Source organism: Poecilia formosa, unplaced genomic scaffold, assembly GCF_000485575.1.
Source record: "Poecilia formosa unplaced genomic scaffold, Poecilia_formosa-5.1.2 Scaffold285, whole genome shotgun sequence".
Taxonomy (NCBI): domain Eukaryota; kingdom Metazoa; phylum Chordata; class Actinopteri; order Cyprinodontiformes; family Poeciliidae; genus Poecilia; species Poecilia formosa.
In genome coordinates, this window is record NW_006800224.1 from 278,261 (window position 1) to 297,462 (window position 19,202).

Below are 19,202 nucleotides of genomic sequence, written 5' to 3' on the forward strand. Positions count from 1 at the left end.
TAAAGAGGCAACATTACTTATTACCGTGACTTTTTACAGGACTGCACTTTGCAGCAGTTTTCTTTAATTGCTTCTCATTGAGTCAGTGAAATTTCATTTGTTTGCTAGTAGTAAAAAAATGAAAGAAAAGGAGCGTCATTAGCAGATTGTAAAAGCTGGTGGAGGGAAAAAAACTTTTTAATTTTTTTATGTTAGTAGTTTGCTTGAGGAAATCTGAATCAAAGCCACAAAGTACGCAAGAGTATTAGCGCCCATTGAACTTTTGTCTTCATGCACCGTTAAAAAGGTTTGATGTATTGACTGGAGCTCAACAAAAAGTAAAACATAACAGCAAAACAGAAGCACAACCATGTTTGGTTTTTAAGGTTTTATTCAAATGCAAATCTGAAAAACTTCAGTCCATTTATATTCACCCCTCTTTACTCTGACAGCCAACTGGAAGAGAGCTAATTACTAGAGTCTGCTTAAGCTAACAGGTAAAGAGAGCCTACATCAGGTAGGATCGAGTTTTGGAAAGGCATCATCAACAGTTGTGTGCGCCACAATCTTTTCCCGTACAGAAGAGAGCAACAGGAACCCCTGTTTGCAGAACAAACTGCTTCCTCTCACGAATGACCTTTGGTCTCTTTCCAGGTCTCTTCCCAAGGCCTGCCATCGGAGCCCTATCCTCCTTTCCAGAACCCCCCGCCACTGGACAGCAGCAACTACGAGGACCAGGCCTTCTACGACAGCCAGGTCCACTCGGGAGGTCGTCCCCCGCAGGGCGACCTCAACATGCACCTACAGGGACTAAAGTCCACCGGCAACTATGTAGACTTCTACTCGGCCTCCAGACCCTACAGCGAGCTCAACTACGAGACCAGCCACTACCCAGCCTCACCGGACTCTTGGGTCTAAAGGGACACGTGGAACGGAGGAGGACGAGACGAATGACCGGGAGAAGGGGGGACGGTTCAAGTTTGGAGTTCAAGCTGAGAGGACAGTTTGCCTCCCTCCTCTCCCTCTCCCCTGTAGTTTCTGAGTAGCATTATAGATAGCAGGACAAAGGAGGAGGAAGAGGAGACGGAGGAGTAGGACGGAGACATTGGGACAGAGACGTCTGAGGACGGCACGAAAGGGGGCCGACGTGAAGAAGAGCTGCCACGCATGTGCATGCACACCACCAATCGGACACATTTTGTTCATGTGTTGCGTTTCTGATCAACAAGTGTTTTCAAAGAGTGCTCAGCTCGGCAGGAAGACCTTGGACCCCTGAGGGACGAGACAGACATGGGGAGAGAGTCTGAGTGTACGGGGTACGGGGAGGGAGAAGGGAAGGAGAGGAAGGTTTGGGTCGGCGATTGCTTTGGGGATCGGAAGTACGGCGGCGAGAGAGAGAAACGGATAAGCGGTCTTCACGGCTGAAGGTTGAGGGGGACACGGTGAAAGTGGTCGCCTGTAAATATGTGCTATAGCAACATGGCTTGTTGTAACGTGAAGCACAAGAGGCAGAGCTGTCGGACGTTTAGTATGTCACTCATACTTTTAGTTTGGGCTTCAGCGAGGTATCTCCTTCTCCGACCTGGAGAACGGAAACGTTTTGGAGGTTTTTTGTTTTTGTCCGTTTCTTTCTACTTTTTTAAATTCCCGTGTATAGTATTTGATGTCCCACTGTATGTTGACGCAGATGCATTGTGTACTGTACATTGCACTATTTCTCATGTTCTTTTCTGGCCTTTTTAGTTTGTCGTTGTTTTATTTTATTTTTATTTTTTTGCCACTGGGTCGGCCTCACCCGATAACCTGGTATCACACGGAATAGCCGCACTTAAAATCTCACACCACAGTCATCTGTTTGTCGCTAATGTGAAACACTGGAGATGAACTGCTGGGTCACGGTGCTCCTTTCACTGCCCTGCTGTTAGCAGACGGTACCGCCGCCAGGAATAGCCGAAGAGAAAGAGAGAGAGCGACTGACGCGCCATTCTTTCTCTGCTCGCTTTCGCTTTTCTAGGCTAGCTTTTGCGCTTCGACGTCGCAAATCCGCTCTTTGTCGTTTAGGGGAAGGGCCTTCCTCAAAGCGACTCGTCACCCGTTGTTGTATATAACCGTGCCAAACAAACGTGACAACGTCTCCTCGGCTTAACGGAGTGCATCAAAGGGTCCAAGTTCAGCTGAACAGCCTCTCGGTTCAGACGACGCTAGTTTGTACATGCTTTGTTTTTTTTAAAAAGAAACTGTGTTTTACTGAGATGAAAAAGTGTCTAACTTGCACCAACAAAAAGAAAACCCACCCCCACACACACGACAAAAAAAAAAAAAAATTTAAAAAAAAAAAAAAACCCCACTGAGGCACAGCGGGGCCCCGGCAGAGCTTCACTCGCTCCGATGTTGTACAAAATTAGTTGATTTCTGTGTTGTAAAATAGTCAATGTTTGAAGTACAAAACGAAAAAAAAAAAAAAGAAAAAACTTTTCTGAGAGATGGGTGGCAGTTCTAACTTCATGGTAGACAAATCTGTTAATAGAGTACGGATATATATTATATAAATGCAAATATATACTTTTTATGTGCAGATGTGGATGTCACTTATAGCAGCAACAGTAACGGGAAAAAGACTTGTTAAAACAAACGAAAAAACAAAACCAAAAAAAAAAAAAAAAGACAACAGCTACATGTAGGCATTTTGTTCACATCTTCTTTTCTTGTCAACACACTAAATTGTCAACTTTGTGTAGTAACGTTGTTGCTATGTGGAGTAGAGTAGCCCAGGCGCCAGGGATCTACGTTGTCGCTGATTCAAGCCAACAAGGTGCTACATTTGTTGAGTATTACCAACGTGTCGGTGTTTTAACAGTGCACAAACCATCTCCGGATTACTCTGGGTATCCGCACGGCCTTGCTGGAGTATTCACACTGCTTGGACTTTTCTGTAATACTTGTTGTGTCACAGAACACAAACTCTTATGGACTTGAATTGGATTCAATTGGATAGATGGAGTGTGAGTGAGAAGGAAAGAGATGCATCTTGTTTTCTTTTGGGTTTTGTTTTGTTTGTTTTTTTGTTTTTTTTTACTTAAATGAAATCTGGAAATGTGGAAGACATTTGCATTTATGGTCAACACACTGCAAAAAATAAAAACTGGCAGATTGTTTTACTTATTACATGGGGGAAAATGTCTTGTCCATCTACCAGTGGAACTTGTACTTTTTCAACAATATTGAGCAATTATTGAGTTTAAAACAAGCTTCTGTTTCTTGCTGAAAAGTTACTTGTAAAGTTGCTTTGTCATATTTTAAGTTTTCTAGGCTATTGCACTGGCAACTTGACAGAAAGTACTTGGTAAGATTTTGATTCTTCTGCACTTCACTTTCTCTACAAGTTTTTGCCATTTAGACACTGGAAGTTTTGCTCATTATTTGCAAAGGAGCTGGTCGGATCAGATGGGAATCATCTGTGAACAGCAATTTTCAGGTTTTGTCACATATACTTGATTGGTTTTAGGTCTGGACTTTGACTGGGCCTTAATACGTGAAAACGTGAAACCATTCCTGGTTTCCCTTTGTTATTAAAAAGAAAAAACAAGATGGGTTGAACTGAAGCGAATTGTATTTGAAGGATTGTTGCGTTGCTGGAAGGTGAAGGCATGACGGTGTCACCACTGTGTTTCACACAGTGGTTCAGTTTCTCTGACCAGACCAGGATTTGATTTAGGGTTAATCAAAGCAAAGTGAACTGAAAAATTTTCTTCTACTTTAGCAACAAACTATGAATCCTGATAAATCACACTGGGGCTCGTAGTGGATGTGATAAAAAAAAAATTGAAAAAAAAAAAAAAGAAAGTCAAAGTTTGTGAGTACTCTAACAATGCACTTTTTATAAGCTGACCTCCTCATGTCAAAGTGCAAAACTTGCATCCCATGAATGCATGAGTATTTTTTTTGTTATCAAGCGACAAAAGGCTGCGTTGGATCAGCTGACCGGCAGACCCTGGCCCCGCCCTACCCACTGCTGTTTTAGAAGTCCTAGAGGTCATCTTCTGATGCTTAAAACGCCACTCAGAACGAAGCTGTTCCCCCCTACAGACACACACACACACACACGCACACACACACACACTGGATGACCAACAGATGTGCCGTATTTGTTAGTGAGCATCTGGAAACTGACAACGTCATGTATGTCTTTTGTGATCCTTAGGCAGAAAACCTGACTTATAACGGAGATGCAATGTCGGTGACCTTTTTTTTTTTAATTTGATTTTTTTCTCCTTTTTTTTGTTGCTAGACCAAATGTGTTTTAAAAAGACAATTGTGAATCTTTCTATTGCCTCAAACAGATTGCAACTGCTCCAAAAAAATATAAATGGACCATTGAACAACCTCTGATTGTTCGAGTTGTGTGTCTTTTGTTTGTTTGTTTGTTTGTTTGTTTTTCTGCAACAAAAATGCTTCTTTGTTGTTTGAAATCATATTTGAAGTTCGAGCCAGACGTCCCTCTCTGCCGGTGAGGCTAATAACTGCAGATGTGGCGCTGATTGGCAGCAGTCAGAAACACCTCCTGGCTTGTATCGATCGCCTTCACTCAGGCACAGTTTCCCTCTGGGCATCCTGACAGTTCCGGTAAATGGGTCAAAAACAGGATACAGACTTCTAAAACCGCTGTACGCTGACAATTCCTCTTCAGAAAAATAAAAAGCGCCACTGCTAAGAACTTAATTGTTTGACTACCTTCTGTTGCAATAATCCAATCAGCCAATCCCGTGGCGGCAGTATGTGGGCCAACGTGCGCGTGCATCCGGTAAATACACAGAAACGATCATCCAAACGTATAAAAGATCATTTTCTGAGCTTTGTTGTCAAACTGAGTTCTCCAACAATCCAGTTCTTTGAACTTTTTGTTTGGGTTGTACAGATATTTATGTTTAAATTGCTTTTTTTTCAGTTAACTTTAAGCCTTTAAGTTGGTTTCATTAAACTCCGCTCCTGACCCGAAGTGTGCAAAATGCAAGAAACTAATCGCCAGCAGATGAAAAATAATAAAAGATGTTTGTCATTGGAGTTGAAATGAGTTCATTTCTAATTATGGCGTTTGTGGATAGCTTATCTCCGTCCTGCAGGCGACCAGACTGCTGACCTGTAAAGGGTCATGACTGCTCTCTGGTGGCCGTGAGGGGAAACTGCACTACAGGTCAGGATGGCAGCCATTTTAGTCTCGCAGGTCCATTCTGCTCGACTCTTCCCAGATGGCACTGCAGAACCAGTCTGTTACGCCATCGCTGCTGCTTTATTTGAAGCACGAACGATCATCAGATTCTTAAGAGGTTTTCACATTTCATTCGTTTCCAGTCAAAGTTAAAAACTACTTTCTGTCAATGCAGACTAAATCCGAGACGTTTTAAACATATTGTCCTCTTTCGTGTACTTTATATTGGGCTCTCGACTCCTCTTTTCCATGGTTTTTGCGCTAAAAATAATTGTTTAAAAAAAAAAGAAATCAAAAGTTTATCATCAAAAACAACAAGGAAGTTAATTATATCTCAAGGCAGGTCCTTACTGTGTGTTATGTCTGGTCCTTTGCCCAATGGATAAGCAAACAGCTGGCTAGTTGGAGGACTGGACCTCTCACACAAAATAATGATCTTAAAACTTCTGCAGATTTTTAGTTTGATACATAAATAAAAGGATATTTGATTTGGTTATGATTAAACGTTGCAGAAGCCTGCCACAGTTTGCAGTGTCAACATTCATTATAACCATTAAAAAGAAAACATTTTTAAAGTGGAAAACTGTCAAAAATATGACAGCAAATTTTAGAAAGGTGCATTATTAAAATGTCTTGTGTCATGAGAAACAAGACAGCTAATTGCTAAAACCTAATGAAAAAAAATGTGTAAATCGTTGTCTTAGAAACACAAAAGAGATGCGCATGTCATCCACTTTCACTGGTTTTTATTAGTTCAAAAATTCAAATATGCTATTTGTTGATGTGCTCAAGGAAGACAAACTCAAAAGGTAGAAAAATGCAACAACTGGGATAAGTTTATCATAAGGCAAGGGACTGTGACATAAGTGAAGGTTATTAATTGATTTTGGCATGTGAAGGTCTCCCACTACGCTTGTTTACATTCAGTGCTTTTATTTTGAAGTGCCATCAAGTTTTTTTTTTAATATATATATGTTTAATACAACATATGAGAAATACCCATTTGTGTGGGTTTTTTTATTTGTACCTTTCAATATAAAGATCTAACAGTAGGTATTAGATCCTGGCAATGTCTCGTACCAAAAGGGAAAACAATTTGAATGAAGGACTCGAGCTTCAACATAAAATGTAGTCAGCATTTTTCTTTAACTGCATTCATTTGGAAGCCAACTCTGTTTTCCAAATGTTTGATAGCAGCATTTGGGAAAAATGCTACCATCAATGTGTAATATTATTCCCAAGCTTGAGCTCTGATTTCCAAGACAAACCCAGCATCGGTTTTTAGTAGCGATGCTACATATTCAGCATAATTGTTTGGCCAAACTGACATTAACTGCAACGCTAACTTGGACGCTAACTGTCTTCTTTATGAACAAAAATGAGCTTAAAAAATTTTAACGTGTAGTGTATAAAATAAGTAAATAACTGTTTTTGTAGAACTGTAATGATTTGTTGCATTATTTTCCACAACTTAATATGACTTAGAAACCCCCTGATCCACTCCAGCATTTTGAAACCTGAAAATAGGAATTCAGTGATATAAACTATCAGATATAGAGATATAGTTTATATCACTATCCATTTAGATTTGGATGCTAACTGTCTTTTTTGCTCATGATTGTTTTTGTTTAAAGATCTTTATATTTTCATTATCAAAAATAACTGTCAAATTAAATGGGCACTTCGAAGAAAAACACTTTTTTTGTACCATAGCTTTTCTTTTTCACTGATTAATGTTTTAGCCCCAGCATTTTGAAAGCTAAAGGCGTTTTGGTCTTTGCTGTACTTTGTAACAAAACCAAAACAAATTGACAAAAGTGAACTGCTGAGCTTTACTGCTAGAGCTAGCTAGCTGAAATAGCACATCTGGTTTAAACTGCAACATTAGCTTAGATGCTAACTATCAATAAAAATAAAATAAAAAAACAGAAAAAAATAAATAATTTCTCTGTATTTAAAGTGGTGACCCTAAACCATACAATCCTGGAACTACAATGTTTTGAAATTAGGCTACGCTCATTTTCCACTGACGCCTCTGCTTTTGCTTCATTTTCCCCCAGTTTAGCTCCTTTGAAGCAAAAACGGCTAATGACAGCTTTAATATGGCACAACTCACCGAGCCGGTAGCCTGCAGACAGGAAATTGTACTGTGATAACTTTAAAAGTCAGCATGTCAGAGTGAAGAACTAAGCTGTTTATTTTTGGCTCTGCCTTTCAGCTTTTTCACAAAGCCCTAACAAAGCCGCTGTGAGCTAGCTCTTCCACTCAACTCTAAAATGCTGCTTAGCTGCTCCTCGTCCTTAAACATACTCTGCAGCAGTGAAGAAGGATCTGTTGTCTTGTTTCGTCGTCCTGCTGTACGATCCATAGTCTCAACTTCCTTTATTTCATTAGGTTGTATTCAAAATTCTCACCATCTTTTATCTGTCTGGCCGGTTGTAAGATTATTTCTTCTTTGTGAGCCTATTCCTTTAGGCTTTTGTCTCCATATCTAAGTGAAAACTGACTCTAGCAAATTATTTTTTTATTAGCACTTTTCTTTTTTACTGCTGTTTGCCACTCGAGTCTGTCCACGCAAGCATGACACGATGTAGAGAAATAAAAAAAAAAGATTTGTGGCAAATGTGGGGAAAGAAGTAGTCTGATCTCCAAAAATACCTGATTCCCCTAACATTTTAATCCAAGTCATATGTTTATTTTTCTTTCCTTCTGCTCCCTCCCCTGCCATTCCTCATTACAAATTACACCTCTCAAGGGAAGTGTGCAAGTTCAAGTAGAAACAAGGCAAAGCAGCATCAGTGATCTGAACAAGCAGAAACAACAACTTGCAGTCAAATTCACAATAAAGGTTCAGATTTGCTAAGGCTGTGCTTCGTGCCCGCTTTGCCACAAGACACTTTTCAAGCTCGATCTGGGACGCGCCGCAAAGTCATGTCCTCCTTCGATCCTTCACCTCCTTCTTAGTGCAGATAGCATTCGTTGCCTCTCCTCTTCCTGCCTCCTCTCTATTTTCTTCATCTTGTAATCCCATTTGGGGATCTGGAGCTGGCTGTCGTTGCTGTTCCTGCTCGGCTTTTCCGGTATGAAGCTCGGAGGCGGGGCTTTGCAGAGAGTGACCTTTGGCACCACTAGGCCTGGCCGCACGCTGCTTCTCCTCAGCATGTTGAGCGGCAGGAGGCTAGCTCGTCTGATGGCCACCGTGGACGCTGCCGCCACGTCGCTGAGCAGCTGGGACTGCAGGCTCGCCCGTCGGTCCCTCGCTTTGGGGATGAGGAGGACCCTCGAGTTCTGGAAAAGCTTCTTGTAGTTGTTCAACCTGTCGGGTCCCAGGCGTTTGAGCTCCGCCACCCGTTGCCGCCTCAGGATCTCCTGCACGGCGTGCCGGCGCTTTCCGACGCACGGCGGGCTGCCCGGGGAGACGGTGTGGCACGCCGTGGCCATGAAGGGGCTGGAGATGCCCGTGGTTATCCTCACCATGTGTTCAAGGACACCGTCGCTCACAGGGTTTACCTTGTTGTTGAAGTAGAGCCCATAAGGGCAGCAAGAGATGAGTTTCATCAAGCGCTGACAGAATGTCTGTGGGTTTTGTGCCTTCCACACGAGTTCCTGCAAAAGAACATTTTTTTGTTTTGTTTTGAAAAAATGTTTGAACAAGTACCGGTCAGTGCATTTGATACTAGAACTGAAATCAATCGCGATGCATTAACCTCTAACAATGGCCACTCCAGGGGGAAGGAGTCGCAGAACTGCTCGGCGCAAGGCTTTGATATCAGCCGAAGTATCAAATCTGCCGTCTCGTATCGACCGGTGAAGAGAGCCCACTCTCTGGGGGTCATTCTCCGTCCATAGTCCCGAGCCTGGATATCACTTCCTACGTAGAGACATATTCTGGTGATTTCAGGTGTCTAACTGTGGCACAATTTGACATATCCTCTACACAAACAAACGAGTTCAGTCTACGCAACACTACAATCATGGAAATCTGATTCACTGCGAAGTGATAACTTTATAACTTGCCTGCCAGCATGAGGGCTCTGACACACTCAAGCCTCCCCTGCATTGCAGCTTTCATCAACGCCGTGAAACCGTGACAGTTCCTCCTCTCGATATCCAAACCGGGGAAGTAGTTCAACAGGTAGTTGGAGATAAACGCGTGACCTGTGAACCACAGAGAAAGAAACACACCGTGCATCACGAAGCACGGTGCTGGTTTTCTGAACCACCTGTCCACGTAACGTGGCATTGGAATTATCATCACAAAGTAATACCTAATTGTAGAATGAGAGTAAAATAATGCAAGGTTTTCAAAACTACAAATGGTGGTTTTCAGTTGTGCTTGACTCACTTTGGTAACATAACACAAGGCAAAATCTAGAGGAAAACCTAGCAGAAACCTTTAAGAATAAAGGAGAATACCCGCTAGCTATAGCCAAACGGTACAGCAAGAATATCCATCAAAGAATTTTCATTTGTTAGGATATGAGTGTTCTCGAAAGATAAAGAGAGATTTTTTTTTTGTCAAAACTTTGAGTCTTAGCATACTTCTCGTTCAACAACAGAATTGCTTCTCCACAAAAAAGTTTTGAAGTGGTCTCTGCCAAAACCTGTGGAGTCAAAGTTAGACGACTGTTTTTGAGAGGAGATGCTGAATTTGGATCAATTCCAAGAACTCTTGTAAAATAAGTTTGGGGAACAAACACAGTAAAGTCAAGGTGAAGAAGACGCAGAGTGGAAACCAAATCAAAAGGTATGTGACCAGAGCATCTGCTAAATCGTTGAAGCAGTTTGTTATTGATTTTTCTTTATGCCTTTGTTTTTTTTTGAGCTGTGATACGATTTGTTTCATTCAAGCGTCAGAAAAACTTGCCACATCCCAGGGAAACGTCCACTGTTAGCAAAAACAGAACCTGGCTTGGATATTTATCACGAACAATGTTTCAACCAGTCAAGCTCACAAGGCTAAAGTCAAGGTAGAACCTTTTAATTCTTTTAAACAAGCACAAAAAATTATTGAAGCACGCCACGCGAATTTGTTGGCAGAGCTGATTGGAAGACTAATGATGCTTGAACTTCATCCTGGCCCTGAGCTGAAACCCCATGCTAGATCTGGAAACTGTATACTTTTTTTTTTTTTTTGCAGTCTGCTCTTGTAGCATGATGGAGCTTTTTTTCTTCTTTTTCCTTCCTTTCTTTTTTTTAATGAAAGGGGATCAATACTTCTTCTAACGAAGCAAAAAACAAGTCCTCGACTATTTATCACCGTCTCCAGAGAGCTATTTGTCATCATTAGGTGATAAGAGACCGGGGCGCCGTGTCTGCCACATCTGGCTGAGTCACTATGAAATTACTGATGGTGCTCCTCCGTTATGACAAACACTTTGAGGCAATAAGCCTCATAATCTTCCACGAGGTTTTAAACTGGGCATACAGCTAATAACAACACGTTATCGATATTGTCCTCTATTGTAAATTATTCTTATACAGTACAACTACAGTGTTGGAAAGTCGAAGTTGGCTTTCAAAGCTGAAAAATGCACTAAAATGTGACTATTGACCACTTTTTCAAGTATAATAACAATGAAGATTGCATAATCTGAACATTTTAGACTGACTGCTAGTCACTAGGCTCATATACAGAAATATACTGAAATACTACCATTTAAATCGTAAGCCAATCACCGTGATTTGTTTTGTACATCAAGTGCAGTAACACTGGGAACAGCTGCTGTACCGAGATGTGAGACACTTACTGTAAAGGTTAAAATGATCACTACTTAATATCTCTCCACTTTTTGTGTCATTTTAAGTCTCACAACTATTCATTTACTGGCAACCATTAATCGACGGGGCCACGGTGGCTGTAAAAAGTGAGTCATGGTGAGATTCCAGATTTTTGTGACGTAAAATTAAGACCATGAAATTTCCTCTCAAAACTTGCTCCACCCAAAAAACATAAGCAAATCGGTTTAAAGGGAAAATAAAAAAAAAAAAAAATACTTGGTGGCTTCGAGCTGTTTGTAAAATCACATGTTGAAAATGTTGAAGGGATTCCAGGTTCCAAGTTTTAATCTTGCAGAACAGAATAGCTCTGGTAAAAATAAATAAATAAATAAATAAATAAATAAATAAATAAATAAATACCGTATATGTATTTTTTTAAACTGAGAAATTTATCCAAAGTGAAACCAGTTTCCTTTACTCTACATCCCTTCCATCTGATGTTCATTTGTGTTTAGTTCCTCATCCAAAATGGCAGACATGTGTGACCAAAAGAACTCACGTTAGCATTGTTAGCATCAAGGGACAGCGACCCATATTCCCATACTTTAAACAAATGGAGGACAGAACCAGGCGACTTATGTAACCTTTTTTTAAACAAACCTTTAGGTTTTGTGCTGCACAATCATCCAATCCTGGTCCATCTACAGCTCAAGTAAAATAATTGTGTGTAAAACTAATGGCATCGATGCTCCTGTTAAGTACTGACTACAAACATAAATAAGCAATTCCTTCTATTTTCTTTCTTTTTCCCTCAAAAGCATACAGAAAGTATCAGTTCAAACAGAACCTCAGTGTCAGACGGAAATGAAACAACCGTCTGTGTGATAATCAGCGGTCTGAGCTGTGTTTACCTGCTTGAGCCGCAATAATAAGGGCAGTGTTGCCCTCGTTGTCCTGCCAGTTCACATCCAGGTAGGGACACTGAGCGAGGGCCATGACCACATCCACGTAACCATGGTAACACGCAGCAATGAGGCCAGACTGTATAACACACACACACACACGCACACACACACACACACACACACACAAAATAAATAGCAGGAGACTGATTTGTTTTCTTCTTTCAATTAGGATCTTTAAAAAATATCCACGTGGTTCTCTGAGGCGGGACGAAGGCCCCGCATGTTTTCTGACTTTAATGAAAACTAAAAAAAATAGTTAAACTAACTGAGCTTCACACCATTTTATGGCTTTATTTAAAAAAAGAAAAATAGCCATGTTGGATACCAGAAATGTTTTTTTTTATGTTGATATAACAACTGATATAAAAAATATGACTTAATGTAAATTTACCCACAGTCCAGTGGGTAAATTTCTTGCTTGTTTAGTTGTCTTTGCCATGTTCCTCACTCAGACTCCTGTTAAAGTGGTTATAATATTCATACTTCAATACACAAATATGCACTGATTCCAAACTGGACTGGACATGTAAATAAAATAATTAAAATGGGAAAGGTATATCACTTATGCATCACTTATGTCTTACCTTTTTTTCTCCTATTTTGATCGCTTTTATTCAGCGATCAAACTTTAAGTTCTGCTGTCCTGGGCGGTAAACCGTATGAACAAATTATGGTTTACATACTGTAAAAAAAAGTGTTAAGAAATGTTTTTTTGCCCTTATTCTCTCCAAGTAAACCCCGTTCTCATATTGTGAGTAATGAATGCAGAGAAAGTGTAAACAAACATATTTTCATCAATTATTTCTGTTTGTACTGGAAAAGAGAACCCCGATACAGAGGTCTATAAATCATGCTGTTTGGTTTCTGGGTAAAAAAAAAATAAAATAAATAATAATAAAACAGCTGGAGGTTGCTAATCAAAACTGACATTGTTAAAAAATAAACTAATGTTGGACACCCAGGCGGTCCATCTGGCTGTGATAAAACAAAGACGGCAGATGGCGTACAGTTTGTCATCATTTACAAAATGAATTAAAAAAAAAAATTAGCATTTGATAATGTCTCCTGCTTTACTTGAAAAGGCAGAGTTCAGCGACCACATCTGGAGTAAAATAAGCCCACCAAAGGATTATTTTAAACTTCTAGATAAGCGGTACAAACCTGGGTCTGCCAAACCTTCCCACAGTCCCAGGGTCAGTGTTTCTGTCCCTGTCCACATCCATCAGCCTACAGCGTCTTTTACCCGGCACCAAGGTCAGTGTCTTCAGTGAGCTCTTTAAAAGCTGAGCCCTCGACTCAAGCTGTTTCTTTACTTTGACACCGAGCAGTTTACGCTCTCCATCTGTCCAGGAGGCTTAAAATCCTCCCTCCAGAACCGGCTTTCTGCTGAGGATCGCCCTCGTTCTGTTTGGCTCTCGGTTAAACCTCACACTACCGTCACTAGGGGGGTTTTCTATTCTTCCATCACGTATCAAAACATTACATCACTGCTACGGTCTGCGAATTGAACTTATAACTTGCATCACTTATGTCTTGGCTATGTCTGCTGAAAAGATAGTTTCTTTCTTTGAGGCTGGTTTAGATATAATACTTCCATCCATTTTCTACAGCCAGTTAATGCTTAAAGTGTGAGAAAAAGGTCAGCAGATGAGAGAGTTTGCCCAAAATGCTAAAGCATATGTGACTGGTTTATTTTCTCCTCTCTTTTTCATTTTTGCTTCCCTCAATCTGTGGCCTTCAGCATTTTTGGGCAATGTCACTTGCATCCGGTGTAAACAATATATTTTGCAACTAGCCGGAGAATGCGGAGAAAACTGAGTCCATGTGAATCGTTTGGAATCTTGTTACCTTTACGACTGCCTCATTTCTTCATGGTATAGATACATATAAAAATTCCTGGGGAGATTTTTCAGAGATTTCGGTCTCTTTTCACAAGCTAGCATCACGCAGTGGCTTTGGGTTGGCTACATGTGTATCACGCTAATCTGCAGTCCTACCACATTCCAAAAGAGCTTTGTTAAAATACGATCTTGTGATTGGGTCACAGAAAACTCCTCACGGTGCATCAATCTGCAGGAAGCAGCCATCAGTAGATGGGCACACTGTGGTCAAGAAGGGATTGACATGGTCAGCAATGGTACTATGGGAAGTGGTGGCAATTAAATGATGCTTAATCAATGCTAATGGGCTCAGAGTGTACCAGGATACACCACCACCATTCTCAACCACTGAAACAGCAGGACAGGACTTTTTTTTGTATATGTGAATGCCAAAATCTGACCGTACAATCTGAACCAGTAATGATATCTCATTGGATTTGGTTGTGTTCTTTTTTTCTGGCTGACAGAGAAGGCACCCAGTATGGTTCAGTATGTTGTTCATAGATGGATGATCATACAAACAGACTATTTAGAAACAAAAGAAATCAAAATGTTCAAATTTACTGACATAGTTTGGAGTAACAAGCAGTTACCTTCTTTAAAACCAAAATTAATTTATCACTGGGAAACATTCAAAAGCTCTTCTTAAAAAGAAGGAAGGGCTTTATAATTTTGAATAAAAATGTGAATTCAAAAATGTAAAATTAAGAACCACAAGAAAAAGCTTGTGTACATCAGTACGTGGGGTGAAGCTGGAATGAGTTCAGCAGCTTAAACATCGTTGAAGAAGCTGGTCGTCACTATCACAATATGAGAAATATTGTGATAGTGACCAATAATAATTGGTAATTACCAATTATTATTGGTAATTACCAATAATAATTACCAATTATTATTGGTAATAATTATCAATTATTACCAATATCTATTATCAATGTTGCTGTTACTACTTAATGAGGTTGTGACAATAACCGCATTATGATATATTGATTTAGAAAAGAAAATGATTCTTGCTCATAATGGCATGTAATTATGAATGCACTGTACTAGTTATAGATTAGGATACAGAAAATTACTAAGAAAAGTGTTAAAACTAAGTTAATATGGATAGTAATTTATTGGATGACGCTATAGATGTAAGAGAGGTGAGTGTAAAAAATAAGTTTGTACTTCTACCCACTTCTTTGAACATCTAAATATACTTTAACTTTTTTATTATTTTATTGTGGTACGTTCAATAAGGTCAAACTCAACTCAAGTCAACCCTACCAGTCTTTCCATTTCCACATCAACATGCTGCTCAACAGATGGGTTTTTTTAGACCACGTGAACCCGAGGATCCCAAAGTGAGACAATTAGGTCAAGGAGAAACATTAAGGTTATAGCTGGTTTATTTAACAACTTGGGTGGTATGTGACTATCTGGGTTACTGATATAATGTAAATCCTCACACAGTTTAATCTGAGGAAGCTTTAGCTTGAGAAGTGAAAAATCTATTAGAACAAAGGAGCATTCTGGTTCCTTTCTGAAAAGGGTTAAAGTGACCTTAACGTCTAAGTCTACAAAGGAGGTCTCCAACTCCAGTCCTCAAGAGCTACTGTCCTACAACTTTGAGATGCATCCCTTGATGGTATGCTGATTTGACTGAGGTATGCTGAAACAGAGATTGGTCTGAAGGTCCAGGACAGCAGCTCTTAAGGACGGGAGTTAGCAGAAAATAAAGAAAATGTAAAAGGTACTGAACCCAGACACCTACTCTTCTGTTTCGGTCGGTCTCCTTTACCTCTTCTTCAGTCACTCCTTGTCTGATCATGATCTTTACTATGATGGCATTGTTGTTGCAGCAGGCCTTAAAGAAGGAGATTGGTTCGGGGGTTTCCAGGTGGTAGAGGGAGCGGTTAATTTGGGAGATGACTGAATCGTCTAGGGGATAGAAGGAGTCTTCTGTGGTGATGCTGTGGGTATCCGAACGATCCGGTAGGGAGTCGAAGTCCAGTTCCTCAAACTCTTGATAAATATCGTCCTCATCCTCCCAGTAGTTTCGTGTGTAATCGACTTCAGCCTCTTCATTAGCGTCGTCTTCTGAGACCGCACACTCAACTCCATCTTCATCAACCTTGCAGATGGACATAATGGGTGCATCCCCAGCCAAGATGTTGGCTTTACTCTTAGTCTTGCCAAGGGCAACTCCTCCAGCAAATCCATTCTCTCTGACCTTTGAATCTTTACCTTGTTCCTCTGTTATTAACACCATTTAAAGCATCCCCAGGCCCCGCTTACCTTTTGAAATTCATGTGGGGCGCCAACAAAAACCTTTATAGAACCCAGAGTTTACATCCAACAGCCCATGGCATCATAGTTTCTCATTCTGTGAAAGAACCGTCTAACGGTTGACTCCTAAAAGTCTCACATTCAAATAACTAAAAGAAATGAGAAAAAAGCCACAGGAAACTTGGCACTCCACCGAGAATCCTCCAACATCTTATTAGAATTCCTGTGAAATCAGGATTCAGCAGAACTTTGCAACGTATTGGCAAAAGTTTGATCATATGCATGATCTGAGGCAGTCACTCTGGGCAGTCCATTAGTGGCCAAAAAGAGTCAATGACAACAAACTGAACTTGCCGTTCTTCCATAATGACTTGTCAGTGACACAGTTTTGAAATAAATGAAGCTTCAAAAGTCGAAGATTATCCATGAGTTTCAGAACACAGACAAGCCTCGGCTGTCCTCCGCATGCCTTTCGACAATGTCCCCGTAAGTCCCGTCTTTCACATTCTTCGATCCTCACGCTGGAAAAATTCCTGGATTCTTGTGGGCCAATTCCAGAAAATAGAATGAGAAGAAGCCGACGATGCTGAGCAACTAATCCCGTGTTTCCCTGTAGGGGAGCACTTGTCTGTCTGATGGCCAGCAATGGGATGAAAGGGATTCTGTTGAACTGCTTCTTGATAATCCATTTAGTCTCTCTCTCTCTCTCTCTCTCTCTCTCTCTCTCTTTCTCTCTCTCTGACCTAAAACTGACTGAGTCAAACACAGGGTTGAAACTTAAATTAAAAAAAAAAAAAACTCTTTTGAATTCAGACATTTTGGAGAAAATCTATTTTTCCCCCCCAGTGCCTAAAGGTAACTCTAGTTAAAAAAATATGTTTGTTTTTTTACATTTGCCATCTTGGTTTGACACAAATATGCCTATCAGTTAATTGTCATTAGTTTAACTGACTCAACCCCCTCTTTCTTTTATCTCCTGTTGCACTTAACACAACCATCTTAAATTGGATTTTCAACCCACGTGACCTCATCAGTATATAGGCTGCAGTGGAAAAACTAGGAGCAATCCAAACTTTAGCCATGCCACCTTTTTCAAGAAATGACCTTTGAATCAAATTCACCTCTGCCATTTAGTAAATGAAGGAGATTCTTGACAAAGAGGATAAGAATCAGAAACACACAAGTGTCATATTTAGCTTTCTGGTCAAATAAAGGTCCCAAAGAGATCCAGACCTGTCGTGACAGCAGGCTGTGATGAGGGTCTAAAATGGAGGAAGGAGCGGTGAACCTTTAAATGAAAATCCAACAAGTGGAGAATAAGCCCAACAGAGAAAACAAAACCAACAACAACTGGAAAAGCGTTGAGCAGCATAACAGGAGGAGCCGACAAGGAATGGGAAAAGAAACGGCCTCCAAAAAGAATGGGGTGGTGATTACTGGATGACATTATGCTGCAGCTGTAGGAAAAGCAGCAAGCTGGTAAAACCATGAGTGAAATGAAACAGAGGGAAAGTGAAACACAGAAGAAAATAACTAAATGGAGCATGACTGAAGAGGAGGGGTGTGGCAAGAACAAAAGTGACAAAACAGTCATAAACAGGTGGAAGAGGGAACAGGAAGTAATTATCTCACAATGTACAAGAAAAACAGCAACTGTAGGGTCTGCAAAGGGGTAGAATAACACAATGTAAGACTAGGCACTCTGCACACCACTGCATCTTGCCAATTATTGAGCCCTGATTGGTGCCTTCGAAGATAAGATATGGTTTTAACCTTATAACAGAACCCACTCTCCAAAATGTGGGCAAACCCTTTAATTTGATATGATGCGAAAAGGGAACATAGTTGAAACGGTTCCTACATGGCTGTACGGAGTAGGAAGTGAGATGAATGAGTTAAAAATAACACAAGGGGAAAGTGTAACATTTATGTATACAAGCCTGTTTTCATACCCAACATATGATGTGATATAAAGTTGCTGTTTAGGTTTAGTATAACTAGTCACATAATATTTAATGAATCCATATTAAATGTGCTAACCCTGTTTTTTTTTACAGCATAGCAGAAGGAGAAACTCTTCTCGACACCCTGCTAATCTGTCCAGAGCTCCTTAAGGAGCCACAGACGCTTACTCCACGAGTTGATCGCCATGACAACACAGATCCCATTGTGCTCCTGAAAAACGGAGAACGGGAGGGAAACATTTGGTCTGGCTTGGCAGGGGAACTCTGGCGTTAGCTGCATATGCTCCTAATCTGTGCTTGGACTAACTGTTCAGACTGCGCTTTGGCTCCAAGGTAATTGGATTCAAGAGAAATAACTCCACATCCTGTTTCCTGGAGCTGCAGCAGAAATGATTTGCATGTTAAGAGCCAGGCTGTTATTAAACACGGAAAATCGCAGTATGTTTTACTTGATGACGAAAGACTGATTGGAAGCGTCGCAATGCTCGTATATATCCCTGTGGCACAGCTGCAGCAGCAGAGTTAAAAGCTTCTCTTTTCTCTAAAATCTTTTTAAGTAGTTTTGGAATATTAGAGGGAAGATGTAATCTGGAGCAAGGTAGACAATTTAGATATTCCTTCTTCTTCCTACAGAACAATTTAAGTTGTTGAGATCAGATCAGATCTTTGGAGATCCCTCAGGGCAACATTCTTGGACCACTTTTCATTTTTATATTTTGCTAAAGATTTACAAAATGTGTGCACACATGTTTTAAGTCCAAGTTTCTTAATTCTTCACTATTTATTGGTAATCAATATATTTTTAGGCCCTCTAAACCCTGGCATTTATGTAAAACCAGGAAACTTTGAATGTGATGCTACACCAGAAGTTTGATTTAGTAGAAGTTTCAATATTTTGTCACCTATAAAAATCCTAAAAACTGTCCAATACATTATAATACTTTTATTTTAAAAAAAATAAAATAAACACGACCATATTATACAGTTTATGCTTGTAGGTTGTCCATTATGATTTTATTATTGAACAGTTGTTTTTTTTTTGTAGCAAGTGCATATTTTCTTGTGGCAAATTAATAACTTCCAAAAATGAACACTTTTTAAAATAAAATTTGGCGTTTTACAGGCCAGTTTAAATTTCATAAAAATATGAGATTCCAAAATAAGTTTGTCAAGCTAACATTGGTATTTATTTTAAAAAAAAAACAACAAACTAATC

The 19,202-nt window shown here is 40.1% G+C and overlaps 2 protein-coding genes across 10 annotated transcripts in view; one reads left to right on the forward strand and one right to left on the reverse strand.

Moving 5' to 3' along the window:
* The window catches only part of ctnnd2b (catenin (cadherin-associated protein), delta 2b), a 134,697-nt gene extending 131,556 nt beyond the window's left edge, over positions 1-3,141 (forward strand). For all 9 annotated transcript variants that reach the window (XM_016681557.1, XM_016681559.1, XM_016681560.1 and 6 more), the window contains one exon: positions 634-3,141. In XM_016681557.1, the coding sequence (XP_016537043.1) occupies positions 634-897 (264 nt within the window). In that variant the 3' untranslated portion in view covers positions 898-3,141. The remainder of the gene's footprint in view (positions 1-633) is intronic.
* Positions 3,142-7,791: 4,650 nt separating this feature from the next.
* ankrd33bb (ankyrin repeat domain 33Bb) lies at positions 7,792-17,662 on the reverse strand. The gene is made up of 5 exons (XM_007571675.2): positions 15,508-17,662; positions 11,818-11,947; positions 9,203-9,343; positions 8,893-9,056; positions 7,792-8,791 (listed from the first exon to the last, which is right to left on the reverse strand). Exons 1-5 carry the CDS (start codon positions 16,003-16,005, stop codon positions 8,135-8,137), a joined length of 1,590 nt encoding a protein of 529 aa, XP_007571737.1. The 5' UTR covers positions 16,006-17,662; the 3' UTR covers positions 7,792-8,134.
* Positions 17,663-19,202: the final 1,540 nt, after the last annotated feature.